At 40.6% G+C, this 27,902-nt stretch overlaps 2 protein-coding genes across 2 annotated transcripts; one reads left to right on the forward strand and one right to left on the reverse strand.

Moving 5' to 3' along the window:
- Positions 1-1,697: 1,697 nt before the first annotated feature.
- On the forward strand, positions 1,698-21,798 carry LOC106490917 (granulocyte-macrophage colony-stimulating factor receptor subunit alpha-like). Its single transcript, XM_013950439.2, has 12 exons — positions 1,698-1,831; positions 6,392-6,509; positions 6,681-6,814; positions 7,914-8,034; positions 10,869-10,998; positions 11,090-11,265; positions 12,411-12,550; positions 15,571-15,609; positions 16,551-16,680; positions 17,324-17,417; positions 18,042-18,123; positions 20,955-21,798. The coding sequence occupies exons 2-12, from the start codon at positions 6,425-6,427 to the stop codon at positions 21,021-21,023; spliced, it is 1,200 nt and encodes a 399-aa protein (XP_013805893.2). The 5' UTR covers positions 1,698-1,831; positions 6,392-6,424; the 3' UTR covers positions 21,024-21,798.
- Positions 21,799-23,784: 1,986 nt separating this feature from the next.
- Positions 23,785-27,659, reverse strand: SLC25A6 (solute carrier family 25 member 6). The gene is made up of 4 exons (XM_067295988.1): positions 27,483-27,659; positions 25,841-26,327; positions 24,915-25,055; positions 23,785-24,426 (listed from the first exon to the last, which is right to left on the reverse strand). The coding sequence occupies exons 1-4, from the start codon at positions 27,591-27,593 to the stop codon at positions 24,269-24,271; spliced, it is 897 nt and encodes a 298-aa protein (XP_067152089.1). The 5' UTR covers positions 27,594-27,659; the 3' UTR covers positions 23,785-24,268.
- Between the last annotated feature and the right edge of the window lie 243 nt (positions 27,660-27,902).

Below are 27,902 nucleotides of genomic sequence, written 5' to 3' on the forward strand. Positions count from 1 at the left end.
CAGAAAATTATGAGAAAGGTCAGTGTGGGTCATTTTGCTGAGTCCTCCCATTGTCTTCACTTTCTCCCAATTTCTCCTATCAGGTGGGCATACTGATACATACTTTCCATTATAAATTCCTGTGGCAAGGGATGATGGTGCTATAGAAAATTTAAGCAAGAATGTAGTGGTAGTAGAGGTGGCTGGTGGTACCAAAGTAGAACGTATTTGATGAATAGGCAATTCCAGACTCCACTGACGCATGCACTGGTTATGTTCAGTTCAGGCTATATAAAAGAAAGAAAGAAATTCCTATAGCGAGTAAAATATTTGGAATATGCCAGTCCTGTCCTCAAGGTACTGAAAAAGCTGGCGAGGTCTGAGCCAAAGATGAAGTACCTGGTTCTAGACACCGATTGCAAATTCTGCAGCTCAGACACTGACTTACGTGCACTCTACCCTCAGTATTGCCTCACTTAGCTATTGTATAGTGCTTTCACCCATAATATCACGGTTTCACAAAGTAAAGTGTTATTAACTTGCCCTTCTGGTGAGACTCAGGGGGTAACGGTGGACAAAGTTCAGCGGCATGGACTGAAAAGCAAAGATATTTGCAGTTTGAAATGTCCATGAAGTAACTCTCTGTTGGTGAACACGTCTATAAGCAAAAAAAAAAAAAAAAAAAAAAAGGTTCAGGGAAATCAGGGTTAAGAATTGTTCTTCCTCTAACAGACAGACTAGTAAGGATCCTGCCTCACTCCTAAGAAGCCTGGGGAATTCGTTGCCTTCCTGCCTACACTGAGGGGTGGAAGGTATGGAGTAATTCAAATCACTCTTGTTACTAGAGCTTGAGAACAGCAAGAAATAAAAATAACCTATTATGTGAAGAATAGCTACTTTCTTCTCTTCATGCCAGATATCTTATCATGCAAAACAAAGTGGGAAATGGCTAACACTCAGCATGACCCAGAGCCACATTCAAATTTGCTAGAAGTTAAAGCAAACATTATTGGTTAGATTCTCACATTTATACAACTGCAAAGTCTTTTACAAAACTGACATTACTGAATTCAACAAGTAGCTTTGGTAATTTTCTTTCCATTTGAAAATTCAAACACTTTTGCACCTAACCCATGATATCGTAACCTAACATAAACCAAACAAAACCAGCCCAGAACCTCACATTGAGGAAGTTCTGAAATTTGGATCTGATATTTTCAACACCACTTCTTTGCCTGCAAATATACAAGAGAGGATTATTTTCCTGGCTGTTTGCAGATGCATGCTTAAGGATTGATCTTCGCAAAGGGAGAACCTGGGCTGGTGCTGAGGTCATAAATGCTGTATACAACCAGTCAGATCCTGATAGAATTAAGTGTTCGTGTTGTAAGCACTTTAAATATGGACTAGTAACAAAAAACTGCAGTCATTTGCAGAAAATATTATTTCTGAAAATGTGTTGGTCTGTAGGAGAGCATGTTCATATACTACAGCCTGTACTGTGTATTTGTATATTTTTGTATAATGAGTTTACATATTGTGACTACTAGTGCTCAGTATATCCAACATAACAGGAAGGAAGAGTTACTTACACGATCAGTTCAAGTGAAATCATTAGCATCTGCAAATTAGGAAATTTAAGGAAGTTCAAAAGCAGTAAGGGAAATGATAAACTGACTCACTTTCTGACTTGCAGCATTTGCTATTGAATACCAGTACGCAGTAAAAATTGTTTACTGGCAGAGCAGAAAATCTACCTATGCCTGCAGGACCACAACTACAAGTTCAAGTGTCCTTGCTGCTGTGATCCAAAATCAAACAAGATAAAGGAGGAGGGTTTTTTGAAGAGGAGGTAAGTCTGTCTTTGTTGTTGTTTGTTGCTTGTTTCTTGTGACATGGAAGATTTGGTGCATAATACAAATATTTGTAATGGCTTATTAGGTCCACTCATACTAGCACACTTTCCAAAATTGGACTGACTTCTTGTTTAAGAATATTAAAATTTTGATGATGCATTAGCCTATTTGATAAACAATGTAAATCTCTATAAAAATTTCAGAGCTTTCTGCAAGAATCAAGGAAGACTATGAAATGTCTCTCATGTCTGTTGCTCTATTAGACATTTGTTATCTGACATTTATTTTGCAATAACTGAAAGAAATGCTATTTTCTGTCTCCTTTCTAAAAATTAATCTAACTAGAAATATGTGGATTACTATTGCTTGTAAAAGAGTAAACCACAGAATTGCTGAAGTTGGAAGGTACCTCTGGAGACCTTCTAGTCCAACACCTCCTGGTCAAAGCAGGGTCAACTAGAGCAGGTTGCCCAGGACTGTGTCTGTCTGGATTCTGAATATCTCCAAGAGATTCCACAGCCTCTCTGGGCATCTGTTGCAGTGTTTGACCACCCTTGCAGTAAAAAAGTTTTTCTTATGTTTAAGTTGCATTTCCTGTGTTTCAGTTTACCTCTTTTCACTGGATGCCACTGAAAAGAGTCTGGCTCAGTTTTCTTTACTCCCCTTTCAAATATTTATAGGCATCGAGAAGACCCTCCTGAGCCTTCTTTTCTCCAGGCTAGACAGTCCTAGAGCTCTCAGCTGCTCCCAATATGAGAGATGCTCCACTCCCTTAATCACCTTCATGGCCCTTTACTGAAATCTTTCCCATATGTCCATGTCTCTCTTGTACTGGGGAGCCCAGAACTGGACACAGCACTCCAGATGTGGCCTCAACAGGAGTAGAAGGGAAAGATCACCTCCCTTGACCTGCTGGCAACACTCTGTCTAATGCAGCCCAGGATACCATTTGCTGTCTTTGCTGCAAGGGCACATTGCTGGCTCGTAGTCAACTTGTTGTCCACCAGGACCCCATGTCCTTCTCTGAAGAACTGCTTTCCAGCAGGTCAACACCCCCATGTGTACTACTGCATGGGGTCGTTCCTTCCCAGGTACAAGTATATGGTGCGTGTATACGGTGCTCTCCATATGCCCGCAATTTATAAGCTTCAGTTTATCCTCATACTACCCTTTGAGGGAAATTCCAGTTCTTATTTCTGGAAGTCTGTAATGGGCAGAAGTAGCTTCTCCAGAGCCACCCAAGAAAATAAAGTCACTAGCAAAGTGGGGAATTAGAAGCAAGGAATCTTGGTCTCAGGTAACGTCTCTTGGTACAGGCTGCTTCCTGTACTCACAGGCTGCAAGCAAAGACAATAAACTGTACAGATTTGCAGGGTAACAAATTAAAGTGTTTAAGTCAGACTTTTTATGCATATTTGCTGTGGAAACTACTATAGGTATGTCACAACCTTTAAACATGGCTGTATTTTCCTTCTGGCACATTTATGACTCAGATCATTCCAGAGCAGATTGGAGTTTGACCATGTCTGTCTACAAAAGACCAAACAGGCACATGTTTGCTAGTATATTGCAAAAGCATCCAGTTTACCAGGGATATGCTCATTGCTGCTGTATAAAACATATAATTTCTGGCAACATTAGATAAAAAGTTTGGCAGTAATTTAAACATCGTCTTTGATAAGATTTTGCTAGTGAAAAAGGAGGACATAGTCAAGAAAAATTAAACATAATGGGCCATGCCCATACCTCTAAATAGAAGAAAGCCAGGAACAGATCCATGGCTCCCAGGCTGAGCAGCACTGGCTGGCTCACAGCCACATAGCTTAGGTGGAGAGATTAGCTTTATAGCAAATCTGTCATGAAGAGATCTAGGTAGAATAATTTGAAATTGAGCTAGGGAGTGAGCTAAAAATTAAAGATTGTGGAAAACCAGGTGCTTGAGTTCCCTCTATGGCCCTCCCCCATTTAGCAGTGTAGACACATGCTGAGAAACCAAGACATCTGTGAGGCTGGCCAGGAGAAAAAAAGGGAAGGAGCAGAGCAGAAACAAAGAGAGAGTTAAGGATGGGAGTGTTCATCCTCATAGATCTCATACTAATTGTTTTTATATTATTTTCTGTATCAACAGTATATAAGGAAACACCACTTATGCAAGTATATTTGTGTTTATATTGGCCTGTTCCTCCAAATAAATCTGACACGGCTGTGCTTTCCTTTTGACACCTTCAGTACTGAGGTCTGTTCAGAGCGGAGAAAGTTTGACTGAGTCTGTCTGCAAAATACCAGTCTGGGAGAGGGTGGAGGCCCCGGAGGCATGCAGCTCCTACGGATGCGGTGGTGGAGCCATTTGCTTGGCCACCAGGCACAGATGGGCCAGGCAGGTGGCTTAAGGCTCGACACAGCTCCTCTGCCTCTTGTCCTGTCGGCAGGCCAGAGAGAGGCCAGGGGGACCTGGCTGTATGTTGGCATATTCAGCTAAGGAATGGAGGCACAACCCGACACTGACTCCTTCATGTATGATTCATTTTAAAAGTCAGTCAATCATGAAACACATATCCATCGGGAATCAAATGCCCTGAGTGCTGGGGTGGATGGAACTACTCTTTCTGGAAAGGAAAGTGAATTTTACAGGCCCTGCTCTTTCCACTGCAAACCCGATGTCATGTCCAGAGCCTGGAAGCAATGCTGACAGCAAGCACTTCTCTAGGTAGGATGAAGTCTCTTTGGCAGTGCTACAGATGAGCGCTTCCATGATAAAATATGGAGTACACTCGCGGTTTGGGGGTGTTGTCATGCGTTCAAAACTTGCGGGTGATTTTGACAGGAGCCATGAGGGCAGACAGCTGGAGAAGACAAGAAAGATGAAGCAAAGAAAATGGAGGGAAGGAAATAGTCAGGAGAGAAAAGGAAAAGCAAAAGCCTAAAAAGGAAAATAGGATGATGAAAGGAAGGAAAAAAGATTGAGTGACTGAACAGAAGACAGAAGAGGGAGAAAAATTTATTTATATGAAAAGGGGCAGAGAAAATGGACAGAGCACTCCAGGTTCCTATGTACAATGCTGGGGAGATTACTGATAGCATGGGAAAGTGGAAATAATTGTTGAGCCCAATATCTCACAGAGCATTTCAGTGCCAGTCCTCTGTATTGTCTGCACTAAAGATTCTTCAGTATCACTTCCCAGCAGCTGTGGCCACATCCTTGTTGTAACATGATGATTTACAAAGAAAAGATTGATACTGCAGAGATAAACAGAGAAACATTAGGCTTCAGTGAAGAGTCTGTCTCTGCTGCAACCCCTTCATCACTTTCCATCCCAGCTTGATTCTTAGAGACCGGGATGGACAGATCATATTAAGTCATTTTGTACGAAATGTGATGTGCCATGTGGAAATAAGCAAGACTTCAGCTTGCTTTGAGAGTCTAGCTGGGTTTTGGTTCACATCACAAATGGAGTCAATCTGGAATCAGTTCTCTTGAAATGGCTATATAAATTAATGTAGAAGGACAGTAAATTAACAAAATATAGCTATATTTCTTTTTTTCCTGTGTTTGTAAGAATTTACCTCACAACCTTAGAATTAACCTTAAAAATACCTGCAGTCAAGAAAATTACTACTAGGAAATTAGACTACTAGCATATATTAGAACAAAAAATTTCATTAATCAGTGTTGCTTCTTCACGTAGAAAGGAACAGAAAAACAAGCACTAGGAGAAGAGAAATCATGTCCAAAGAGTTTTAACTTCCTCTGAGAAGAGAAAAAAATGATACCTAAGCTCCAGATACCAGCTCTGTCAGGAGCTGATGCCAGTGTTTGACTAGCTCTGGGCAGACTTCCACGCCACATGAATGAATGTGGAATTATCCTTTGCAGGTACTCACACTTCTTCATTAATTTAAATTCCCTAAAATGCTCTGTAACATCTGACTCCTAAGTTTCTGACATTGCAACAATAAGTTCAGCATTTGAAGCAGACCATTCTGGGATGTGGGGGGTAAATATCTAAAAAGAGAGAGAGAAAGAGAGAATCCAGTTTAAAAAGTGGAGAGCCATTTGGCATAAGCAGTAGGAAAACCTGTGAAAAGAAGAGTGTCTTAAATCCCACCAGTGGGTCTGAGCTAGAGAAGGACAACTCATGAAAGCACAGCCACAAACTACATTGTAGAACAAGACCCCAGTGCCAACTCTCTCCTATATCCTCACAGCCCACAAGGAGAGGCTGCATCTCCCACACATGATCTCTGCAATGCTTCACCAGAAGTAATAGTCACACAGTCTGTAAGAGACAAAAAAAGAAGCAAGTAGGCAAGAGAAGCATGGCCAGGAGTAAGATCTGGTTACTGCTTACAAAATGCCTTTAGGAAAAAGGACATCCAAATCAAAGAAACTCAGTAGAGGGGAGCAGAAAATAAGATACAAAAGTTAATAAGTCTTTTATACAGCAAAGATAAAAAAGTACTGAGAAATTATATACATATACCAAACATAAATGAAGCTTTCCAGAAAGCCAAATACACTTTGGCATCATCTTTTTTTTTTTTTTTTCCCCCTGAAGGCTTCCTTCTTGTCTCTTTCCAGAGAAGAAAAGATGGTTGATACTCCTGGACTTATTCGCGTGATTTGGTGGATGACTCTATTTCATCCCTTGCATGCTGATACCTATTGTATGAAGTGTGAGTAAAATGTTTTTGCAACAATAGTTTGAGAAACAGGGTTTCATTTCTCACTTATCAGGGATATTTGTAATTAATCTGCCAATTATCTTAGGCCTGCCAGATACTAGCCTCTGCACTGAACAAAAACAACAGTATATCCTTACTGAAAATATTCTATAACATTTTCAGTAGAGACCCAAGAATCACCTATTACAAACTTGATATTGAACTGGAGAAAAATGGAACTGTCTTGGGAGAGCAGCATGAATTTCTCTGAGTACACTTGTGCTGTGGCCACAAATAAGACTTCTATACAGAAAAAGGTAAACCTGCTATTTATTGAGGATAAATGACACCTCTTTCTTTACCTTTTATAGATTTCATTTACTGTGAAAAAATGAATCAGTTACAAGTAAATTCTGATTAGTGGTTGTTTGCACTCTACAGTTTGACCTGTCTGGGAACTGCAGAAAGCTGCAAGTGCTAGCATGCACTCACTGTAACAGGAGCATCCTGTGTGTATCAGAAAACTGTGGGGACCAAAGTGGAAAGAAGGCTATAGCCTGAACTGCAACTAAGCTGAAGCATGAAATAGGAATTTAGCTGCTGAAATAAAGGAGAGTAAGACTAAGTGAGACACCTAGAGAATTTTCCCCAGTGACTGAGCTGTATGGATCAGACTATCAAACTGCGACAATTAAGCAAGGGTGACAGAGTACAAGAATCTAAGAGAGCAAGAGAGACCCTTCAAATGAAAAGTGAATTCCCCAAATACTGTTATGCATGTTTAGTATCTTAGATTCTTCACACACTGGTTCTCAGTAAACTAGGTCATGCTTCTAGAGTAGGTCATGTTATAAGTCCACACCACCCAGAGACAAAAGTAGGGAGCTCAAGAGAGAGGGATTATTCATCTCAGCAAAGCACATGCTTTAATTAGAAAAATGTATTACAATAATGCATTGCACTTTTATTGAAGACTATAAGCATAATGCAATAGACTATCTTTCTTAACCATAGGGGACATCAGATGAGGATGTATCTGTGTGGAATCTTCTATTTCCCTTTGTCTAGGATCCTCTGATTTTAATTCCATATTGTTTCCCCCTTTTATTAACCATCTTCTGTTATGCCATTTGTGTATTATTAGCTTTCCCTAATATTAGCACACTACTTTAGCATCTAACTCCTGAGCTGGAAAACTTTTTGTGTAGTTATGCTTTTTTGAGTCATCACTCAGCTACATCCTACATTACCCTCAACTGGTAAAGGAGAGAGTTAGCTCATAAGCCTAATACACTCATATATAAACTGGATTTTGGCCCTGGGAGTTGAGTTGCTAACCTGTACTTCCAGAGCCAGTATCATTTAACACAGCAGAGGAAAAACAGAGAAATAAAACATCAATGTGTTGTTTTTCAGGTGGAGAGTGCACCATGCCACTTTCCAAAGGAGGTAAAGCTGCCTATCCACAATGGGGCAGTCTTTACCATTGAAGTACCAAACACAAATATCTCAAAAAGCTGCGCATTTTGCCCTGGAGGTAATGCTTTATGGTTTGGGTAAGATCTTCTCCATTTGAAATCTTTTAAGGGTAAAAAAAAATGGCTCAGAAAACAAATCTTTATACAGTAGTTAGCTACTTCCCTTGGTTTTAAAAGTGTTTTTTTTTCAAAAAAATTATAAATAAATATAAATATATATGCTAAAATTATTGGCTCTGTAACAAATGTTTCTACAGTTCTGCAAGAGATGCATTAGTACATATATATCAGTAATTGTGTTATTCTCTTTCACACTAGGGCTCCAAAATGACACTGAGTAACTGTGGTTTAGGTGTGGGTTCAAATAACTGATCTGACTGCCAGAAATTAAGATGGTAGCACCTACAGCTCTAGTAAATGTTTTTCTGCTGGACTGTTGGTGAGTTTGTCAGGACTCAGATCACAGAGCTAGCTAAAGGCAGAGGGAAGAGATCAGTTAAACCAGTCGAATGGGAGGAGGAGAGAGGAAATGAAATGCTGGTGATAAGCAGCTAGGAGCAAACTGAAGGTAGTAATCTCCTGATCTGTCCCAGGCACACAGAGACCTCGAGTTCCCTCAGCTGGTGCACACCCATTGAACCAAGATAATTGTTTGCAAATATATTCTGAGCCTGCCCCATTTGTGAGTTATTCCAAGCGAGATTTAGGCAGATCCTAGAGTCATAATTCCAAAGTTGAGGTTTTAATGGCCCATTTTCCATTTCCCTCTCAGTTTTCTCCACTGAAGTTGCCCAGTCATCAGTGATTCTGCTGCTGTGCATAACTGGAGTATTTCACACTTGTCAGAGGTGACAAGATTAGCAGCTCACTCATACCCAGGTAGAGACAGTATTCCCCTACTCATCTCGTTCTTGAGACTTGACAAAGGAATCATTCTCATGGTGCTCCTCAAAATGCAAGACAGGACATTGCCTTTTAAAACCCTTTGCTTTTGACATTTTTCCATAACGGGCCTAGTGTGCAAGTTCCCCATGAGAAACCCAACCTTGCTTCCACAAGAGCAGCCTCAGTATTGGGTGCTGTGGAAGACTGGAGGCAGTAGCATAGGAAGTCTCTATCTTTTCATTGGTGTTGTGGCATGCTGCAAAAAAAGCCAGAAAATTTACTGAAGGAAAAGAGACAATGAGGCTGAATATGACTGTACAACCCAGGGGTGAGGGAGCTTCTGAAGAACATGAGTTTCCTGTTTGCACATGCTCCAGAAAAGGAAGTGATAAAGCCATTTCCTTCCCATGGCAGAAACTTCTAACTGCTGGGCTATTTGATCAGAGGGGACAACGAGTCCCATCTTGCTTTTAAAAGTCTGTTTTTTAAACAAAGCGTATAAGCAGGTCAGGAGAAGTTTTCTAAATGCTAATCCCAAAAGGAGAAATGTATCTCTCTGTAGCACTAAGGATGCTGTTCACGGCGAATATGCCTTGCTTTACCTATGTGAATGCTGTAATCGTTCCCAGGTTTCACTGTTCAGAGGTAGCCAAAATGGGGTGAGAGTCGAGTTTTCTCAGTTTCCTTTGGCCACTACACACAGCTTTGCACTCAAGTTTCTGTTCCTCTCTGGAGGCCTCAGTTAGGCTCCTGACTCTTCCCACAGAGGCCACAGAGAGCTGAGCTACATCTTGCAGGGATGCAGAGCCTATTATAGGGGCCAGAAGGCTAAAAGGGAGATACTGCATTTCTCAGTGATGTGACACGAGCATTTCATTTTGAACTGGAACAACTGGGAAACTACATGGTGTCGTGGGAAGGGAGGGAAGAAAGGCCCTGCCTTATCTTGGTAATTAAGGCTTGCCCCCCAGAGCCCCTTGTTCGAGGACTTTCCCTGAGTCAGTTTCGCAAAGCTGTAGATTAAAGTGACAGACAGAACAGGTTCAGAATTGCCCTTGAAAAATGCACTTGCTGCTACAAATTTTCTTTCTTTGACCTCAAACGAAGAATTAAGCGCTTTCAATAATAATATATTTTCCTGGGTAACATCCAACCTTGTTGGAGGCACAAGGTCTTACCAAAGAGGCGTCCCTGTTTGGGGGAGGGAGAAGGAGGCTCGCTCGTCAGCAATCTCCAGTGAACAGGTCGGGGGTTCAGTTTTCTTCCCTTCCGAAAACTTTAGTGGGCTGTCCTCTGTTTTATAGTTGCCGAAGGTGGGATGTGGAACCGCAGCAGTCATACTTCATTGGCCAGATTGCCATTTGCGCGATTGCTGTGGGGTATGCCCCCTTATTTACATAGCGTTATGCAGCAAAGGGTGTTTTTTAATATGGTAATCAGGGATAATGAGGCTAGAGGCACTACGGGTCAACACTTAGTCGTGATCAGCAAATTTTTTGGTGTGCAACCCTTTGTGGTCAGGGGCGGACCACAATACCTTCATATCACTCCCTCCTCTGCCCCGCAACTGCATAAAACTTTCCAGCCTTCACCAGCTAGTTTGTTACTCATGTTGCAAAAGGGTGGTATGCTTTGTCTGTCACCTACTGTTTCTCCTTTGTGCCCCCCCTCGTTTCCTCCCAAATTCTCTCCTGACTCCACATATGGGACATATCAAAGCACAGGAGCAGCCAGTGTTGGTGTCAATCTGTATTAGAGAAGTACAGGTTTCCTTGGACTTTAGTCTAGCTGATTTAATTTTAACTATGCCTTCAGCATCTAAACAATGAAACAAAATCTGTACTGAACACAACACAAACAACTTCCAGTTATGCTACCTAAAATGAAGCACATCATTCCTAAACCCATGCAATAATCAGCTGAAGTCACAGGTGCCTAAAATACATAAGTGGATGCCGAGATCTTCCGGCTTGGAGCAAGGGGACATGCGACATTCCTCTATTTGCAGGCATGCCCGGGACAGCCATTACAAATTTCTCCTGTGTGATTTACAATGTCTCCCTTATGAACTGCACTTGGCATGCAGGCAGGGATGCTCCAGGTGATACCCAATATTTTCTCTACTGGCAGAACTCAGGGTGAGTAGGTCTGCTTGACTCTGGGGAATTCTGAATTCTGATTCAACACATGACACTGCATGCATTAACTAAAACACCTTGCTGTGCACAGAGAAGAAGAAGAGAGGGAATGTGAGCTTTATGTTAAAGATGAAAATGGGAGACACACAGGATGTCAATTCCAAAATGTGATGATAAAAGATACTACTACTTACTTCATGGTGAATGGCTCTAGCAAAGACTCCCTGATCCGGTTCCATGATGAGTACATTGAACTGTATACAATTGGTAAGTAAGTAAAAATTTTTATTTTATTTTTGGTATATAAAAAAGAAGTGGAGAATTAACTTCTGAAGAGAAAAAAAAAGTAAAATGAAGTCTGTAGCTATTAGAGGATTTTACACTGCAGGACAGTTTTGGTTTGTGATAGCTGAAAAAAATATCATTCCAAAAATGGACTAAAACAAATGCAGAGGCAGCCTGAAATAACAGCTCAGAGAAGCGATGTGAACATATCCATGTAAACCAAGTGATGAAATGAAAAGATTAAACTTTCAAGGCCAGGTTTCTAATTGCATTATCAAGCTGATGGGCTCTTCCACCATCCCATAACTCCTTGCTTCTCTGAGAGCCACAAGATCGAAGTGTCCTAAAACCAGAGGGAGCTTGCAAATTAAGACTATTTTAGTTAAATATGTAGATACCTATATGTGAGCTAGGTGTTTAAGCTCTCAGACAGGTTTAGGGCCGGATTCAGATGCCTAAAAATATGCCTCTAGTGCCACTGGAGACACAGTAAGGCATTCAGGACTTACACAAGGCTTGCAGATGTAGCCCAGGTCTGGTGAGAGACCAGTGCCCTTCTAGGCGCCCCAGGAGACATCTATGTTCAAGCAACTGAATCCTGCCAGTAGTCAATACAGACTATAAAGCCTAGTGAGGTGTTTAGCTGAGCTGACTTAGACATCATGAGCAGCACCGACGAGGTCTCCACTGACTATAATGTTTAGACACCTGGTTCACATATAGACAGCTACATTCTGGGCACTCATATTCATATGATTTTATCTTCTAGGTAAATACTACAATATATATATAACCTCCATACTTTTTTCTATGGAGACCTGCATTGTCAATATGAAATTTAGACACAGAAGAAAATGACACCGTGCTGATTGTATTGCTGAATTACACAAATGCCTTCATGCCTTTTTTACATGAATTTCAGTTGCTTCAGATGTCCAGCACCTGAAGTGTTACATTGCCTAGTTTTGCTACTGAATTTTACTCCTGTTTACCAGATGATATGGGTTAACATCAGTAACACATAGCTGTACACAAGTTGCCTCAAATTCTGATGTATTTTACTATGAACACATGAATTGGAGCTGATTATTGACCATGTCTACACTAATCATTTCATTTCATTCCAGAAAGACTCACTCCTCCATTAAATGTCACTGCCAGTTGTACTGGTTATCCACAGGGTTGCATAATTGAATGGCAAGAACCCCTTACAAGTCATGTGGAAAATAAAAATTGTTTTCAATATGAAATTAACATACAAAATAAGGTAAAAAACATTTATTGAATTTTATTTGGCACTATACCTACATACATGCATGCACATAACAAGCAAATTTTTGTTTCCTTCATTTATTAACTTCTGTCTCATAGGCTGTGGTGTTCTCCACTCATTACCTCATTTCAAAATAATGAGTGATGCAAAGCAGAAAAGCAGAGGAGAGCAGGATATGATTATGAGGGGTGTTTCAGCTGGTCAAATTTATACTGTGTTCAGCTAGTTCTCAGACAGTACAGAGAAACTCAACGACCGAGAGCAGATTGAAGCCAGTGTTGTTTCCACAGAATCGTGTCAAATGGCCACATGATGGCAGCGAGGGATCAGGAACGAGAGCGCTGCCCTTGCTGCAGCCTCAAGCACCGTCCAAGTCCTGTCACATTTTAGCTGGTTCCTAGAGGAAGCTCAGCGTCAGTGACTTTGCAGGCATTTTGCAGACACTGGAAAGCTCACAGGTGCCTCTGAATTTCAACACATGGGACTGTTTTTTTCTCTCTGCTTCCACACCTCTATCCCATCACCCCTCCAGCAATCTGACATGCTTTGGCAGCCTTCCTTCAGACGATGTCCTTCCCTTGGAGCCTGCTCAGGCCATGCCAGTCCCCATTTTTCCACACAATGTCCGCCAAAACCTCCTTTTTGAAATTAGCGTTGAAACAGAAGCCACTCTTCTGAAAAACTGAATACACCAGCAACTCAGGGGAAATGTTACACAACCCCAGCATAGCCATCAGCAATGGATATGTTTACTTTTCAGCTAGTTACCCTGCATGCTCCGTGCAGTCAGATGAAGCGCTGTTCATCTCATTCTAAGGTAGATGACAGACAAATTGTGTCCTTAAAATGATTCTTTCTGATGATGATTCTAAGAGAAATCTAAGATGACCAACTCAGATGTAAACACTTACTGCATAAATACCAAAAGCAAACTGGGATTTATCCTACTCTATATGCACAGCACTACCAATTTAATTACCAAATTACTACAGTAATCATAAGAAAAGTGCAGGACAATACAAAGCATGTCACTTCACCATAGCTATGACTAGTTTCCATCAAGTACAACAGAGCAGGTAGACTGAGGTGTCAAATCCTCCTCCACGAATCTCAGTGCCTAAAAGACCTTATTTTAATAGACAAAAGAACAAAAAGTTGAAAACCTGCTTTGTTCTGGGAGCTGTAGGAGTCAGGCCAGGAAATTTCTTAAAGTCCACAAAGTTGACATGGGGACAAGAATTAGCATTCTGCCTCCCTATCTCTGGGATATCTGTTTTACCATTATATGATTTGCGCATGTGGATGATGCCTACTTTCTGACAAATAAGGACTCTCTGCTTACCCTGCTTCCCGGCCACAGCCATATTGCTTACTGTAATGGCAATTCCTTCAGTTTTTCTAATACAAAAACCATATAGGAAAGACCAATTAAGGTCTAAACATAAACATACAATTACAATGGACTAATACATCATTAAATCTCATGAATATACTCAAAGTCTGCAGCTTACACACCACAGACAATTTGGATTGTCTGGATTGTGTATCTTATATGTATTCATGGTATCTACCTTTGTAGCTATTTCAAGGAGCAATCGCAGTGTTCATAGTTTTGCCTTTGGCTAGTATAATATGATGGTAAGATCTTGTGTGTAGTACTTAGAAAGTTTTACATAAAGATATAGGCTGTAACATATGACTAATGCAATATGATAAAAGTATATTTCCTTTTAAAGAAATAAAGAAATAAAGAAATATATGTTACCTTCTTTCCTGTGCAGCAGTCAGAATGGGAGGGATTCATCTCACCAAAATGTTTAGAAGGGATTCAGTTTTAGAATAAGACTCCTACATGCAGGTGTGAAATTCACCTCACATATTAAACCACACAGATGTAGGTGTCTACATACAGGCTAGTCACCCACTGCAGTCAATGCATATCTAGGACTCCCTTCAGCTGAGCACATGTAGGTGCCCCGTGCCCCTTAAAATGCTCTGGCCTGATGTAGTTGCCCCGGGACAGCAGATATGACACATATCTTTCTGGAGCGGTCATCCGAAGCAAGGCAGGATGCCCTGTAGCAGCTAAAATGGCACTACATACCTAAGTTTAGGTAACTCAATGCACCCGCGCTGCCTGCAGTACAGGATGATGACTTCCACCCATGTCCAAAGTTGAAAGAACTCAGCAGACAAATAGTTATGGGGAAATACTAAGGTCTAATTTGTAAGGCATCAAACAAGGTGGATGTATTTTTTGAAATGAGACTTTCCTTTCAATAATATCTTTTTGACTTTTCCATAATGCCAGCTATCCTTCTGAGATTACATGTGATAAATGTTTCCAGGACCTCAGCCTTTCAATGGCTTCTGGGATCCTTATTAAAACCACTGCTGGTGATTTTGTTTGCTCATTTTGCACCCATGCTTTCTTGCTCCTGTCTTAGATCTTTCACATTTTTCAGGTTCTTTGATCCAGGTCTATGTTTTGTTCAAGTCAAATAAATCTTGACTGTATGGGATGTATAACTCTTCACAGTATTTTGGGAAAACTCTGAGTATACATCACTCATCTATAATAGAGGCTTTAACTGAGTTTGGAAGGAAAGGAAATTTGTTGTTCACATTAATTTTCTGGCACCTATTATCAAACTACTGTGAAATCAATACCTTAGAGATCTGCTATGTTTGAAGGATAATTTGACTGCTTGGATAATTTGCATATATTTCCACTGGACAATAGTGTACATGCACCTTCAGAGGCAAATGTAGCTTCACACAACCATTGACAAATCATTTATTTTTTCTTTCTTTTCCAAAATGAAATGGACAAAGCCAGAACTCTAAGTAAAATGATACATTCTGAGACATTATTGGAGCAGAATTGCCAATTGAATTTTTCAGTTGAAAATTACTTATATCATTATAAGCAAGAAACAGAGTATAAAAGAGAAAAAAAATTTGGTTATCTGATAAGAAAATCATAAAAATGAAGATTTGCATTTGGTTTTCAGGATGAGCCCAAAGAAGAGAAGATGGATCCTCCTGTAAGAGTAAGTTTTCTTGTTCTACAAAAAATTGCACTTTTGTCCTGTAGAGCATATAGGTTACCATCATATAGAATATAGTTACTTCTAGATCTATAGTTTTGGTACCAATATAGCAAGAAGAACTTGGAAAGACATGCCCTGTGGTATCTTTACAGGTAAGCTTCTTGAATATACTCCTTTAGTATACTACACTAGGCAGAATTTTCTATGCATTCTACAAAGCTCCATATTTTTCATTTATTTCACAAAAACATTTTGATTAAGGTTAGATGTTACACTTTGTTTAATGAAAAATTGGAAACATTCTCTTTCTTCATTCTCTTTCTTGTAGTTGATGGTGGAAAAATACCATTGTAGTTTAGGACAGCTAGAGAGAGGAAATGTAGTGATTTTCAAAATCTTTGAGAATCAACTGCAGGCACCCCCTTACAAATGTGCAGTCCTCTCAGCCCTGAAAGCATCCTAGGCTTAGCAGACTCCAGATTTTGTATGAAACTATCATGAGACCAGATGGCACATATCTGCTAGTGGACTGTCTCAAAAACAGTTTGTTTAGCAAAGACAGACACCATCCAGGTGCTTTGCATCATTGATCCTTGTAAGGGTTTTAAGGTAAACTTACAGGGTGTTTCTCTAGTTTCAGCTTTCTGTCCTTCTGTTCTTCAGGCTCCATAAAGAAGGACAGGAACAAAGCATCTTTAAAGTGTAAGAGATTAAATTCAAGACCTAATAGAGGATTTACAGCTTCAAAACAGAAAGATTCTATGGTAGGATGAGCTAATTTTTCATGCTTTCAAACTTGGGGAGAAGAACATCTAACCACAAGATACCTGCTAAATCATACAATTACTTTTCTATAGAACTTGGATCAGGAAATTAAAACCTGAATTTTATTAACACTTGCATATGAGGTGAAATACTCAGTTTAATTGCTTTGATTTTAGGTAAGGAACTACAGATATGAATTTCAAAATTTCAATGTTAAAAAAATATATATTCTGAAAATCAGAGCACGTGGAAAACACTGTTTTGTAAACTCAAACTGGGGAGAATGGAGTGAACCCATTGAGTTTGGTAAGTACACGATATTCTTTTCATTTAGATTCTTTTTCAGTGTTACCATGTTCACCTCCCTTTCTCTCTCACATTCACAGATATGAACAAAATCTTAATTCCTACCCACTGACATGGAAGGAACAGGATGGAAGTTATTAACATAGAGGAAATGCCTAAATAGTATGGTGATGGAGGTTGATACGAGTCTTTGATTAGTTGTGTTTGTAAAAGCAGTAGGTACTCAGATGCTAGGGTTATAGGTACAGCCTGAGACAGATCCACTATTGTCTTTTGACAGTTTTGTTGTTACCTCTCAGTCTCTGAAGATTTTGTCATGGATATCATTCTCTTCCTTCTGGCTATTCCTTTTCTCCTTTTTTCTCGTCAACATTCTTTTCATAGCCTCACCATCTCTCCTATTTTTCCAAGAATCTTATGTTTTATGATCTTGTTTCTCCTTTTGTGGAATTTAAATTGAGTTTAAAGTGTTTATGTTTTAAAATATACTGAGCATACCTGAACTTTTTGTCAAGGTTCTGTAAGACACCAAGTCAAAGTTCTTCAGATTATTCAAGAAGTTATATGAAATCAGCATTAATTACTACCAGTCACGGAAGTAGTTTTTTGCCATGCTATGATTTTTCTCTCTTGTGTGTTTCAGGTCAAGGGAAAGATGATTTTATTTTTGTGATTTTAGTTCTGATAGCACTTGGAACAATCTCTGTAACATTGCTCCAATCCTTTCTTTGCAAAAGGTAGATCAACCTTAGTAAGATAGCTATTTCTATGAAACACATAAGCATTCTCCATACTTCCAAAAACTAAAAGTACCCAGTTATTACCGGTGTCATGAATTATTACCACCAGTATTGTTTTGGCTGGCATTGAGCATGCAAAATAGCTACAGTAAAACAGGGGGAAAGGAATTAAAGTTAATAAGTGATGCAAACCATATCCTACAAGAACAAAACATTTTTGTTTTTACTTTTAAGCATTTAACATCCACATTGCTTTGAAGTCGTTAGTTTCACATACTACCAAACAATAGGAAATCAGGACAAATGTGTCATTATTTTAATAAAATTTCTCACTTGGGGTGGAAGAAAGTGATATATTTTGTGTGATTTATTGAAACCGATTATTTTTAAAAGTCATTTATTGTGACTCTAATCACAAAAGAAAGTGTAGTTACCCAAGTAATAAGCACAAGAATAGTTACTCACCAGTCACCATTTAAGATACTTTCCTTCTTCTCAAAGTGATTTGTCAAGCAATACATATTCAGTCTTGAAAGAAATGTCCTTAAAGAACAACAGATATTTTTGCATGTTGTATTCCCAATGTTTTAATTTATTCAAAATTCTGTTTTGTACCCGAAGGTACTGCAGCTTCAAAAGAATATGTTCTCCCATTCCACAGCCAAGAGACAAATTTAACATATTAACTGATGAAGATACCCAGGTACCTCTTCTTTTCAATTTAGTTGTATTTGTTAACCCACCATGGGCCAGAAAAATTGGCATACAAAAACAAGAGTTGCATTTTGTCCATTAAAAACTTGTGAGAAGTATGTTGGTTTAAAACTAGAAATGTTTTCATGGCAGTGCTGAGACTAGTGATTATCCTGTATGCATTTGTAGCCATATATTAAGGACAGAGTAATCATTTTAACTAAGATTGATAATTTCTGTGTGTACCAGTTTCACTAGGTTGACATTTCTATTTTGAAAAACACCAAAGTGAAGAAACATTTGCCACTAATGTTTGTTAATATTGATAATACAATGTGAATATATGTTTTATAATCCTGACCTATACCCCTTTAAGGTTTTTTTTTTTTTTTTTTTAATTGAAGCATGGAAAACAGGGCTGGAAAGAATCTCAGCAGCTTTTTGATGTTTTGTCCAACTTCACCACTAATTCTTACAGGTGTCTATTCTGTAATAGGTGGTCTATTCTAATGCTCAATTGTCCTTACTTTTAGAAAGTTTTTTCCTGAATATATAACCATTTCTTATCCTTATTCCTTTCTTGTTTACAGTCCTACATACTTGAACACTATCAACAAAACCTAAATTCTTTAATTGTTCTTCACCTGTCATGATACCTAGACTTCAAATGATTCATTTTTCTTGCTATTCTTCTAATTGGTCCGTTTGAAGACTGGTGCTAAAAACAGTTTGCATTGTCTCTGCATAGCAGTAGAATGCTTTGTATTAGCTGGTTAAAGCAAAGATTTTTATCTTTTTAACATTAAACAGATCATGCTAGCTTTTATTGCCTGCAATATTCCAGTGGGCAACAAAACTCTTAAGAGGCTTTTAAAAGTGACAGAGAAATTTTCCTTCAATCCTTTACTAAGAATCCTCAAAGCTATTATTACTGATTGAAACTCTCAGTTTTGGTATCTATACCAACAAATTGACCTCACACATGTACCATCTTTGGTTTTAATAAAAAGAGAGCAATACAGCTTGGATGAGTTTTCTCATACACCTTTTTAAAGTCATAAATACCTGATATCTCACCTCATGACAGTCAGCAAGAGCTATGGCAGCATGTCATATTCTATCAAGTTATTAAATGGTAATTGCTAGAAAAGTAGTAAGCAGTCCAAAAATTGCAGACCCTCTAGACTGTATATTTTTACTAAACTAGGAGGGTTTATTCTTCCAAATTACTGTACATATACTACCAAAATTATGCAAGTCACTCCACTCAACCCAGAAGTCTTTGTGGATATAGTTTCATGAACTGGCAGGAGCACTTCCACGCAGGCAGTAACTGTCCAATAGCAACTGTCAGTGTTCAAGCAGTGACCTCTGCTCAGGTTCATACCTGCAAACTGGCAGTGTGAAGACAGTGTGTGAATCTAATACACCTCAACAATTTCTAGCTCATTCATTACCTTATTTTAACCTAGTTTCTTACCCCTTGTCCACTAAGATAATGTGTTAAAGATACCTGAATGCTGTGATCCTTTAAAGTGGGTATGAAAGCAAAAATGTATTACCTCTACAGAGCTGTCCTTCTCCCCTACCAGACTCCATCTCCCTAACACTTCCAGCTACTGCTGATATATTTATGACCTATTTCAAAACTTTGAAGGTCCTTTGCCAGTTGCAACTTTCTGAAGCTTGCACTTCCCGATTTTGTCACTACTATGATAATCTTCCAGAATTTCTCATTATTTCTCTTCTTTCTCATTTACAATAATGCTTTTTCCTTAAATAATTGCAAAACTTATGATTTATAACCCTAAACTTTCTGCACTGAGTTCGCACTTACATCTTTAACGTGTTTGTTAAATAACTGCCCCCCTTTTTTTTTATTTGCTTTGGATAAGATCATATTAACCATTCACTCAGTTCATTGATGCCTCTATTCCTTTAATCCATCATTTTATTTTTGCAATCTTCTTTTGCTTTGTGGTCTCTCATCCCCAAGTGTTTTCACATCCTCAAGCAGTTCTTCCACTCAGAATTAAGTCTGACATCTTTTCTTCACCTTCTATATTACATAAATTCCAAGAACTTGCAGGACACATTCTGTGTGCAGACATAGTATTTTCCTCAACAAACGCCCAAGTGGTGCAAGTTCCCATGACTAGTAAAGTCCTGCAGCAGTGACCAGTCTGCAGGTTCCCCAGGCAACTCCCCCCACCTCCACCAAGACACCTTGGTCCAATGCTCTGTAACAAACCCTCAACATGAGAGCAGGTCTTGCTTTTTTAGTGCATTCTCTCTCTCTCTCCCCACTTTTTATACATCTCTCCTCCACTGTTTTGAGCCTCAGTGAACAATTCTTCCAGTATTCCTGTATCAGTACTATGATCTTGCACTACTCCAGTGTAAGATTTACTGAACCTTTTAACATGTTAGCCAAGTAAAACTCTATGATAGCAACCAAAATGTTTTACTCAGGCTGTAGTCTAGTTTATGTCCATGTAGCGAAAAATCAGGCAATATGGAAGAGCTTACAGAGAAGAAATTTCTTCTTCCACTGTCTCAGTTACTGAAGTTGTTAGGCATTTAAATTCACTTTTTTCCTCCTTCAACTGATACAAATAGCTAGCATTGATTATACAGGTTAAAGGTAAAATAATCCTCATTGTCCTGAAGTTGCGTCAATCTCCTGTTTTTCCAAGTGTTTCTTATATATCAGAATAGCAAGACTGGGTGCCTTGGGTACTAGTATATCCAATATTTCTTCTAAATGGCCTCTCAGGTCACAAACAGTAAATCTGCAGCATATTGCATGTTAAAGACTGATGCATTTTTCTCTCTCCTTAGAAAGAATATGTAAATCTACCAAAAAAAGGTTCCACTGAAGACATTATTATGGTTGAAGAGATGACTTAACTTTCCAAAAAGGAAAAGCAAAGCACTTGCATTCCTCAGCTAAATGAAAATCATGCATCTTCCTGACAATTTAGGAATATTCAGTGTGTTCTTCACAATCCAAGCTAGAAATGAACAACTTATAAAACTCTTTTCCATTAAAATCTACTTAAAAGGGACCAAGTAATAAACAGGAAGATTTGCTCTTTTCCCTTTGTTCAAAAACACATCTGGCAGCTAAGCATTTCTGCAAATGCATACCATCAAGCCTTGCTTAAACCTTACTGAGATTTTCTTCAAATATGTAAGACAAGGCGCCTCATCCACAACACAGCTAAAATTTATGATTTCCCTTTTTCATTGCTGTTTCTCTTTCCTCTGATCTTAAAAAAAAAAAAGGCACGGGATTGTCCTGTATGAAACCATTGAGAATGACCCACTAAAGTTGTTTTCCCAGCTTATCATTTTTCTATATCCATTATGGTATTTTCTGAAGCAGAAACTAGCTATTCAAAAATCTGTATTCAAAACTGCCCTTCAACCTTGCTTGATCAGCAGTACCAAACTGTCACAAAATACTCAAAAAAGTTTGTCCTTTCTGCAAAACTGAAATGCGAAACAAAAAAAGACACTTTCCAAAAAATAACTATTAATACTGGGTCGCGAAATAGTCATTTCAAGATCCCACTATTTCAATGCAAATGTGAACTTCTGCAATATTAATATGGACTTAATTAACATAAATCATGTTAGAAAGTCTTCAGTAAACCCAATATAACACATTTGCCAGAAAATCAGTTACTAAAACTGACTTACAAATTTTATATTTAAAGATTCCTCACACTGATGCATTTCATTCCCTTCCAACTGTACAGCTCATATTTCCTTGTTTTCTGATAGTAGAATATAGACTTTAGATGCCAGCATTTTCTTTTAAAAAAAAATCACATCTTTTTCTGTTTTATTTTTTTAAAAATAAATACATTTCACCAAATAATTGTTTCAGTAAGGCAGAAAACAAAAGCTTTTTTAAAAAGTCTCATTTATTGTTTGCCTCATGTTCCCACACTGCATAATCACACACTGAAAATTGCTGCTGCATGACTAAGGGAAATCATATCCTTGAAAAAATGAAGAACACCAAGTAGTACATGCTGAAATGCACAGCAGAGGTAAAAAATGCAGTTCCACTTAAACAACCCACATTTACATTGATTTCTTATTTTTTCCTGTTTAAAACTAATTCTGGAGAAGGTTGAGGGGGCATGAAAAAAAAAATCTCATTCCCCCCCTTTCAGGGGCTGCTCATGTCATTGCCAAGTTTGATTCTTTCTCACAAAGCTGGGGCCACCATACATTATGAAAGGTTACACAAGGTGTTCTGCCCTTATTTCCACCTTTCAAGCCATAGAAAATAGCTTGAAATTCCACCTTTCATACACAGAAAATAAAACCGAGTGACATATTTATACAGATACAACCCTTAGCCCCCCCAAATCAGCATAATTACAACTGAGCAGCTTGATTGGCAAGATCAGTATCAAATGACCTACCCACACCACATCATTGAACAAGATAAAAACACTTAAGGATTGCTTGCAGTAGGTACATAAAGCTTCCTATTAGCCTGTATACAACGTAGCTATGTACTTACATTCATAAGGATGCCGAAAGCAGTGCTTGTGCAATAGTGAAAGGAACATCATGTTGGAGAGGAAGATAATTATCAGCCAAAGCAAAGAGTAGTTAATTTAAATACCTCATCTTGAGTAGCAACCTCAGAAGGCACACAAAAACCCTTGGACAGCTCAGTCAGCCTCAGTGACTTACACAACTTTTTTTTTTTCCCCTCACACACAGATGTAGAGGCTTTTTGTTTGTTGTTTAACACAACTGGAAGATGAACACTTTGTTTTCCTTTACAGGTCCCCCTACCTAGTTGCTTAAGGAAACATGTCTTTGTATAATATAAAGTACAAAAGGAAGATTATATACATATAGAGAACAGCACATAGGTATTACTATATCCCAGATAGCAGTATGAGAAACTGTTCAGCCTACCTTTAGTCTTCAGACTAGAACTTAACAACTAATAAGTGAAAATTGAAGGCTGACCTATCTTTATGCATATTTTACAGCTAACAGAAGCATACATATTCCCCCTCTTCCCACCAGTCAACTTCATCTTTTGGAATGAACTTTTATTTTAAATTCACCTTCCATGAAGGTACTCACTGCTGCTAGAGATCAGTCCAAATAAGGTCTTGAAGGGCACAATCAGCATTTCCAAATAGCAGCAACAGTACAGTAGAGATGTATTACTTAGGAGTTGAAGGCATTTCACAAGGTTTCTGGGTTTTTGCATGAATGCTGTGGTGCTTATTAATTTTCATTTTAGTATTTAATTTTATGCTGTTTTACTAAGGGCAAGAGCATTATTAACTCATTTTCTGACTACCCTTGGGACTTTGGGTTACCCTTCTAGTACTACAATAGAGAAAACCCTCATTTTACATTACATGACAAGTTGCAAATCAGAGCAAGAATCATGCAAAAAGCCACTTGCAGCAGCCTATCATACACTATCGGGCACAAAGGAGTGGTTTCTATTATTACAACCCATGCTTCCCCCTGCCATAAAGATCTCACATTCAATTATTAAAAAAAAATTAAGCTTATTCTGCTGTAGTGCAGTGTAGGTGTATCAGAGAAACCATTATCTGAAACAAATTTTCAACCAGAAGAGGCTTTCCCAAAGCTTAGATGTAATAATTTCAGCACAGACAGAGTAAGTATGTTTATTGTTTTACAGCAGAATGCCCCAATTTAAGAACATAATCACTAGATGTTCAGCTGTGCAAAATGGTACATAGTGCTTCAGTACAAGTGGAAAAAACATGATTTGTTAGCAAGTACTTTCAAATACAATTTTATGGTCCTAGAAGATGGGACTTGAAACTGGGGACTGATCCACAGGCAAGCAATTTTTTCTGCCTGAACTGGACCCAGCCATTTTGGACCCAGAACCAATGTCACCGATTTCTCATTGCTGGAAAAAAAAAATTATGCTGAATTGCCAGTTTCAGTGTCCCCATGCAGGTCACCAAGAAACAGATCGGTCCCTTATGCCAGTTTCTAGCCCCATCTACAAATATCTGGCCTCGATAAATAAGACTCACAGGAATTTCTTGAAGGTCAATGGTCCATAATGGTAGTTATTCTACATGATCTGCTCAACTTGATTTCCAATTCTAGTCAGGCTGTTTTTAAATGACTTTCTTGAATTCATCATACAGCACAAGCACAAAAGCACCCCCCATGCCTCTGAGAACATTAGACCATGCACCCTTGAAGAACGCTTTTCCTCCCTCATCCCTTGCAATCTTCCGCCAGCAGTCAATTGTTCCAGAATACATGATATCAGCTGTAGAAAAAGAGCAAAGAATAATTTTACTTCTATAATTGTATGTGAAATGTTTCTATCAACAGTCCCATTTCACTTTACCAGCTACCTTGTGGCATGCCAAACCACATTTAAGGCTGTTAAACAACACTCTTTCAGGCAACAGAAAAGCTGCCAATCCTCTTGCCTACTTATTACGAGTTAAGTCATACAATAAGAATACATTATTAAACTTTCTTTTGGCAATTATATTGTTACCTAATTGCATATAATTTGTCATTACAAACAGGCAACTCCTTTTCCCCAGTGCATGCTACACACTCTATAAAGAAAAGTTTTCAGCACAAGTACTCTCAAGTACTGTGTCACAACACAAGTTATGAGCCCTACTGGAGTTGTCCACACAATAGAGCTTAAGTCAGCTTAATGATAACTAACTGCTGATGGATGACAAGAAAAATCTTCATCTTGTTAATGCTGCTTAAGAACTGCACAAATTAACAGCCTACCTCCTTTGCGTCCTGACTGCATCATCATCCTACGCCGCACTGTATCAAAAGGATACGAGACCACACCAGCCACAGCAGTCACTGTCTGTGCAATCATCCAACTGATAACAATATGAGTATTTCTGGGATCTGGGAGCATGCCTGCAATAAAGAAACTAATTAGCTTTTTATCTTACACCTCCTCTTCATTCAGTGAGTGCACTGGAGGACAGCTACTATAAGAACTATGACAAAACATTGTAAAGCTATAGTTTGAAGTTGCAACAAGGCACTTCATGCAACAAGACTATTTTAAACTTACTGAAACAACATAAACATCTCAAGACTAGTCACATGATTTTATTCTCAGTAATCAAAGTACGTAACATTCAGATACCAGGATTCTTTTCAGACTGGCAAGAGAAAAAGCTACTTCCTATTTTAAGAAATAAATGTCACTAAAAATTACATTGTGTGATTTATATTAAACTAAGTTTGTATTAGTGACACTAGGCCCTAATATCAAGATCAACAAGTGTTTTGGTAAAACTGCTTAATCCCATTTTGCTGAAAACTTTGATTAGTCTAATATAACTACAGTAATGCACTGAACAAAAAAGATCTTATAAAAATTGTGTATGATTACTAAAATGCATTACTGACATTAGGAAAAACACCTGCTTTTAAGAACAAGTAGAAAAAGAAGATCATTTGGAAGTAGCCTGCTGCCACTAACACACACCAAAATTTTGCCTTCAGCAACGCAGCGTCACTGACATTGGCACTGGCAATAACCCTTCCACCTTCCCACTCACATGAACTATAGTTACTATAGACAGTGACACACAAGAACAGACATATCTGTTAAAGACAGACATACAAAAAATGGGCAGTACAAAGACACATCCTGCAAAGAGGTTTATCATCAGCTCCCTTCTCAAGTTTACCTTTTGCTGTATCATAGATTCCAAAGTAGGCTGCTCTATAGATGATGATACCCTGGACAGAGACATTGAACCCTTGGTACAAGCCACGCAGACCATCAGACTTGGTAATTTTGACTAGACAGTCTCCCAGACCAGAGAATTCTCTGTCTGCACCAGCTTTTCCGACATCAGCAGCCAAACGGGTTCTTGCAAAATCCAAGGGGTAGACAAAGCAGAGGGAAGTGGCTCCAGCTGCACCACCAGAAGCCAGGTTACCAGCAAAATACCTCCAGAATTGAGTGTGCTTGTCTACTCCTCCTAAGAACACCTGCTTATACTTATCCTTGAAGGCAAAGTTGAGGGCTTGAGTTGGGAAGTATCTGATGACATTTGCCAAGTTTCCACGCCAGAAGGACAGCACTCCTTGTTCCTTCGGTATACGCACTACACAATCGATGATACCCTTGTACTGCTTATCAGCAGCAATTTGTTTACTTGCATGTTGTACCTGCAAATGAAAATACTTATTTTCATTGTATGGCTTGGTAGGCCTGCAGACAACAAAGCTTAGGTCTGTTTATACTACAAAACAAAGAGTCACTAAGCTTGAACTCCTGATAGCAGCTTTCTATGGAGACTAAGCCTGTTTACTGTAACAAACCAGCTGTAATGGCAAATTTCCAAGAAACTCAAGAACTGGGGTCATTCAAAGGGGAGACTAAAAAGAACCACCATTTATTCGCATTTTAGTCAAGACCAGAGGGCAAATTAACTCAAGAGCTAAAAGCCTGATTTCTACATGAGAGAGAGGACATAGAAGGAAAGACTCCCTCGATAAAAACGGCCTTCTATCGCCCCAAAGACGGGAAAACAGCCTAAAATTACCTCCGGCTCCGTAACAGTTCAGGGGCGGCAACGAGATACAGCTGCAGGCATAGGGCGAGTGAGGGCAGGAGAGCGAGGAGCCCCTGCCGGGGGCCGGGTGGAGGGGGGTAAAGCTGCCCGGTGCCGGCCGCGGCCCCCCCCCAGGGCGGCGCCGGGCCTGCTCCGGCTACAGCGAAGGTCACGCGAGTCACCTTGGGCCGCGGGGCCGCCCCCGCCGCGCGCACAGCGGCGGGGCGGGGCGCGGGCCCGGCGCCGGGCGGGCTCCGCAGGGGGGGGGGCGGCGCCGGGCGCGCACCCGCCGAGGTCACACCGGGCCCCGCGCGAGGGCACCGGGCGCAGCCGCGCGCGCGGCGGCCGCGGGCCCCGCCCCGCCGGCGGGCCAATGAGCTCCCCACAGCGCCGTCACGTGAGGTTCGCCAAGATGGCGGCGCGCTGCCGCCCTCCCCCGCCCGCCCTCGGGGCGAGCAGCGGGACGGGAAGTGACAAGTGAAGCCACCGCCCCCCCTCCCCCCCGCCTGCCGGCGGGGGCCAGGCCGCCGCCCCGCCCCGCCTAGCGGAACCGGCTTCCCCCCGCCCACGTGACCTTCCCGCCGGCACCGGCGCGGCCCGGTCGCCGCGCGCCCTTTGTTCCCACGGGGCCACGGATGCGCCGCCGGGGCCGCCGCCTGCCCCGGGCCTCCTGCGCCGGGCCGCCTGCCGCCGCGCGGGCTCCGGCGCGGAAAGGCCACGGGCCGCCCCGCGCCCCCCCTGCCCCGCCGGACTCTGCCGCACCGCTGACCTGGAGCAACAGCTTGACGCGCTCGATGGGCGCCACTGCCGTCTTGCTGATGGCGGCGGCGACGCCGCCCGCCAGAAAGTCCTTGAGGAAGGAGATGGCCTGGTCCGCCATGTTTGAGCCGAGCCGCTGCCGCTGGGTGGACGAAATGCTGCTGCCGCTCAGGCCGAAAGGGCGGAACTGCTGCCGCGCATGAGCTAAATGCCGGGCCCTGCCGGCCCCGCCCGCCGCCGCTCCATTGGCCGCGCCGCCCCGGGGGCGGGGCTTCGGCGGCCGTGGGGGGCGGGGCCGGGCAACCCGCGGGCTGCGGTTACGGCGGGTGGCGCGCGCCACCTCCCCCTCCCTTCCCCTCCCCGCGGCGCCAGCTGCCAGCTGCGAGCCGCCAGCCGGGGCGCGGGCGGGGCTGCCGGGCGCTCCCTCCCC

The sequence above is a fragment of the Apteryx mantelli genome, chromosome 1 (genome assembly GCF_036417845.1).
Source record: "Apteryx mantelli isolate bAptMan1 chromosome 1, bAptMan1.hap1, whole genome shotgun sequence".
In the NCBI taxonomy this organism is placed as follows: Eukaryota; Metazoa; Chordata; class Aves; order Apterygiformes; family Apterygidae; genus Apteryx; species Apteryx mantelli.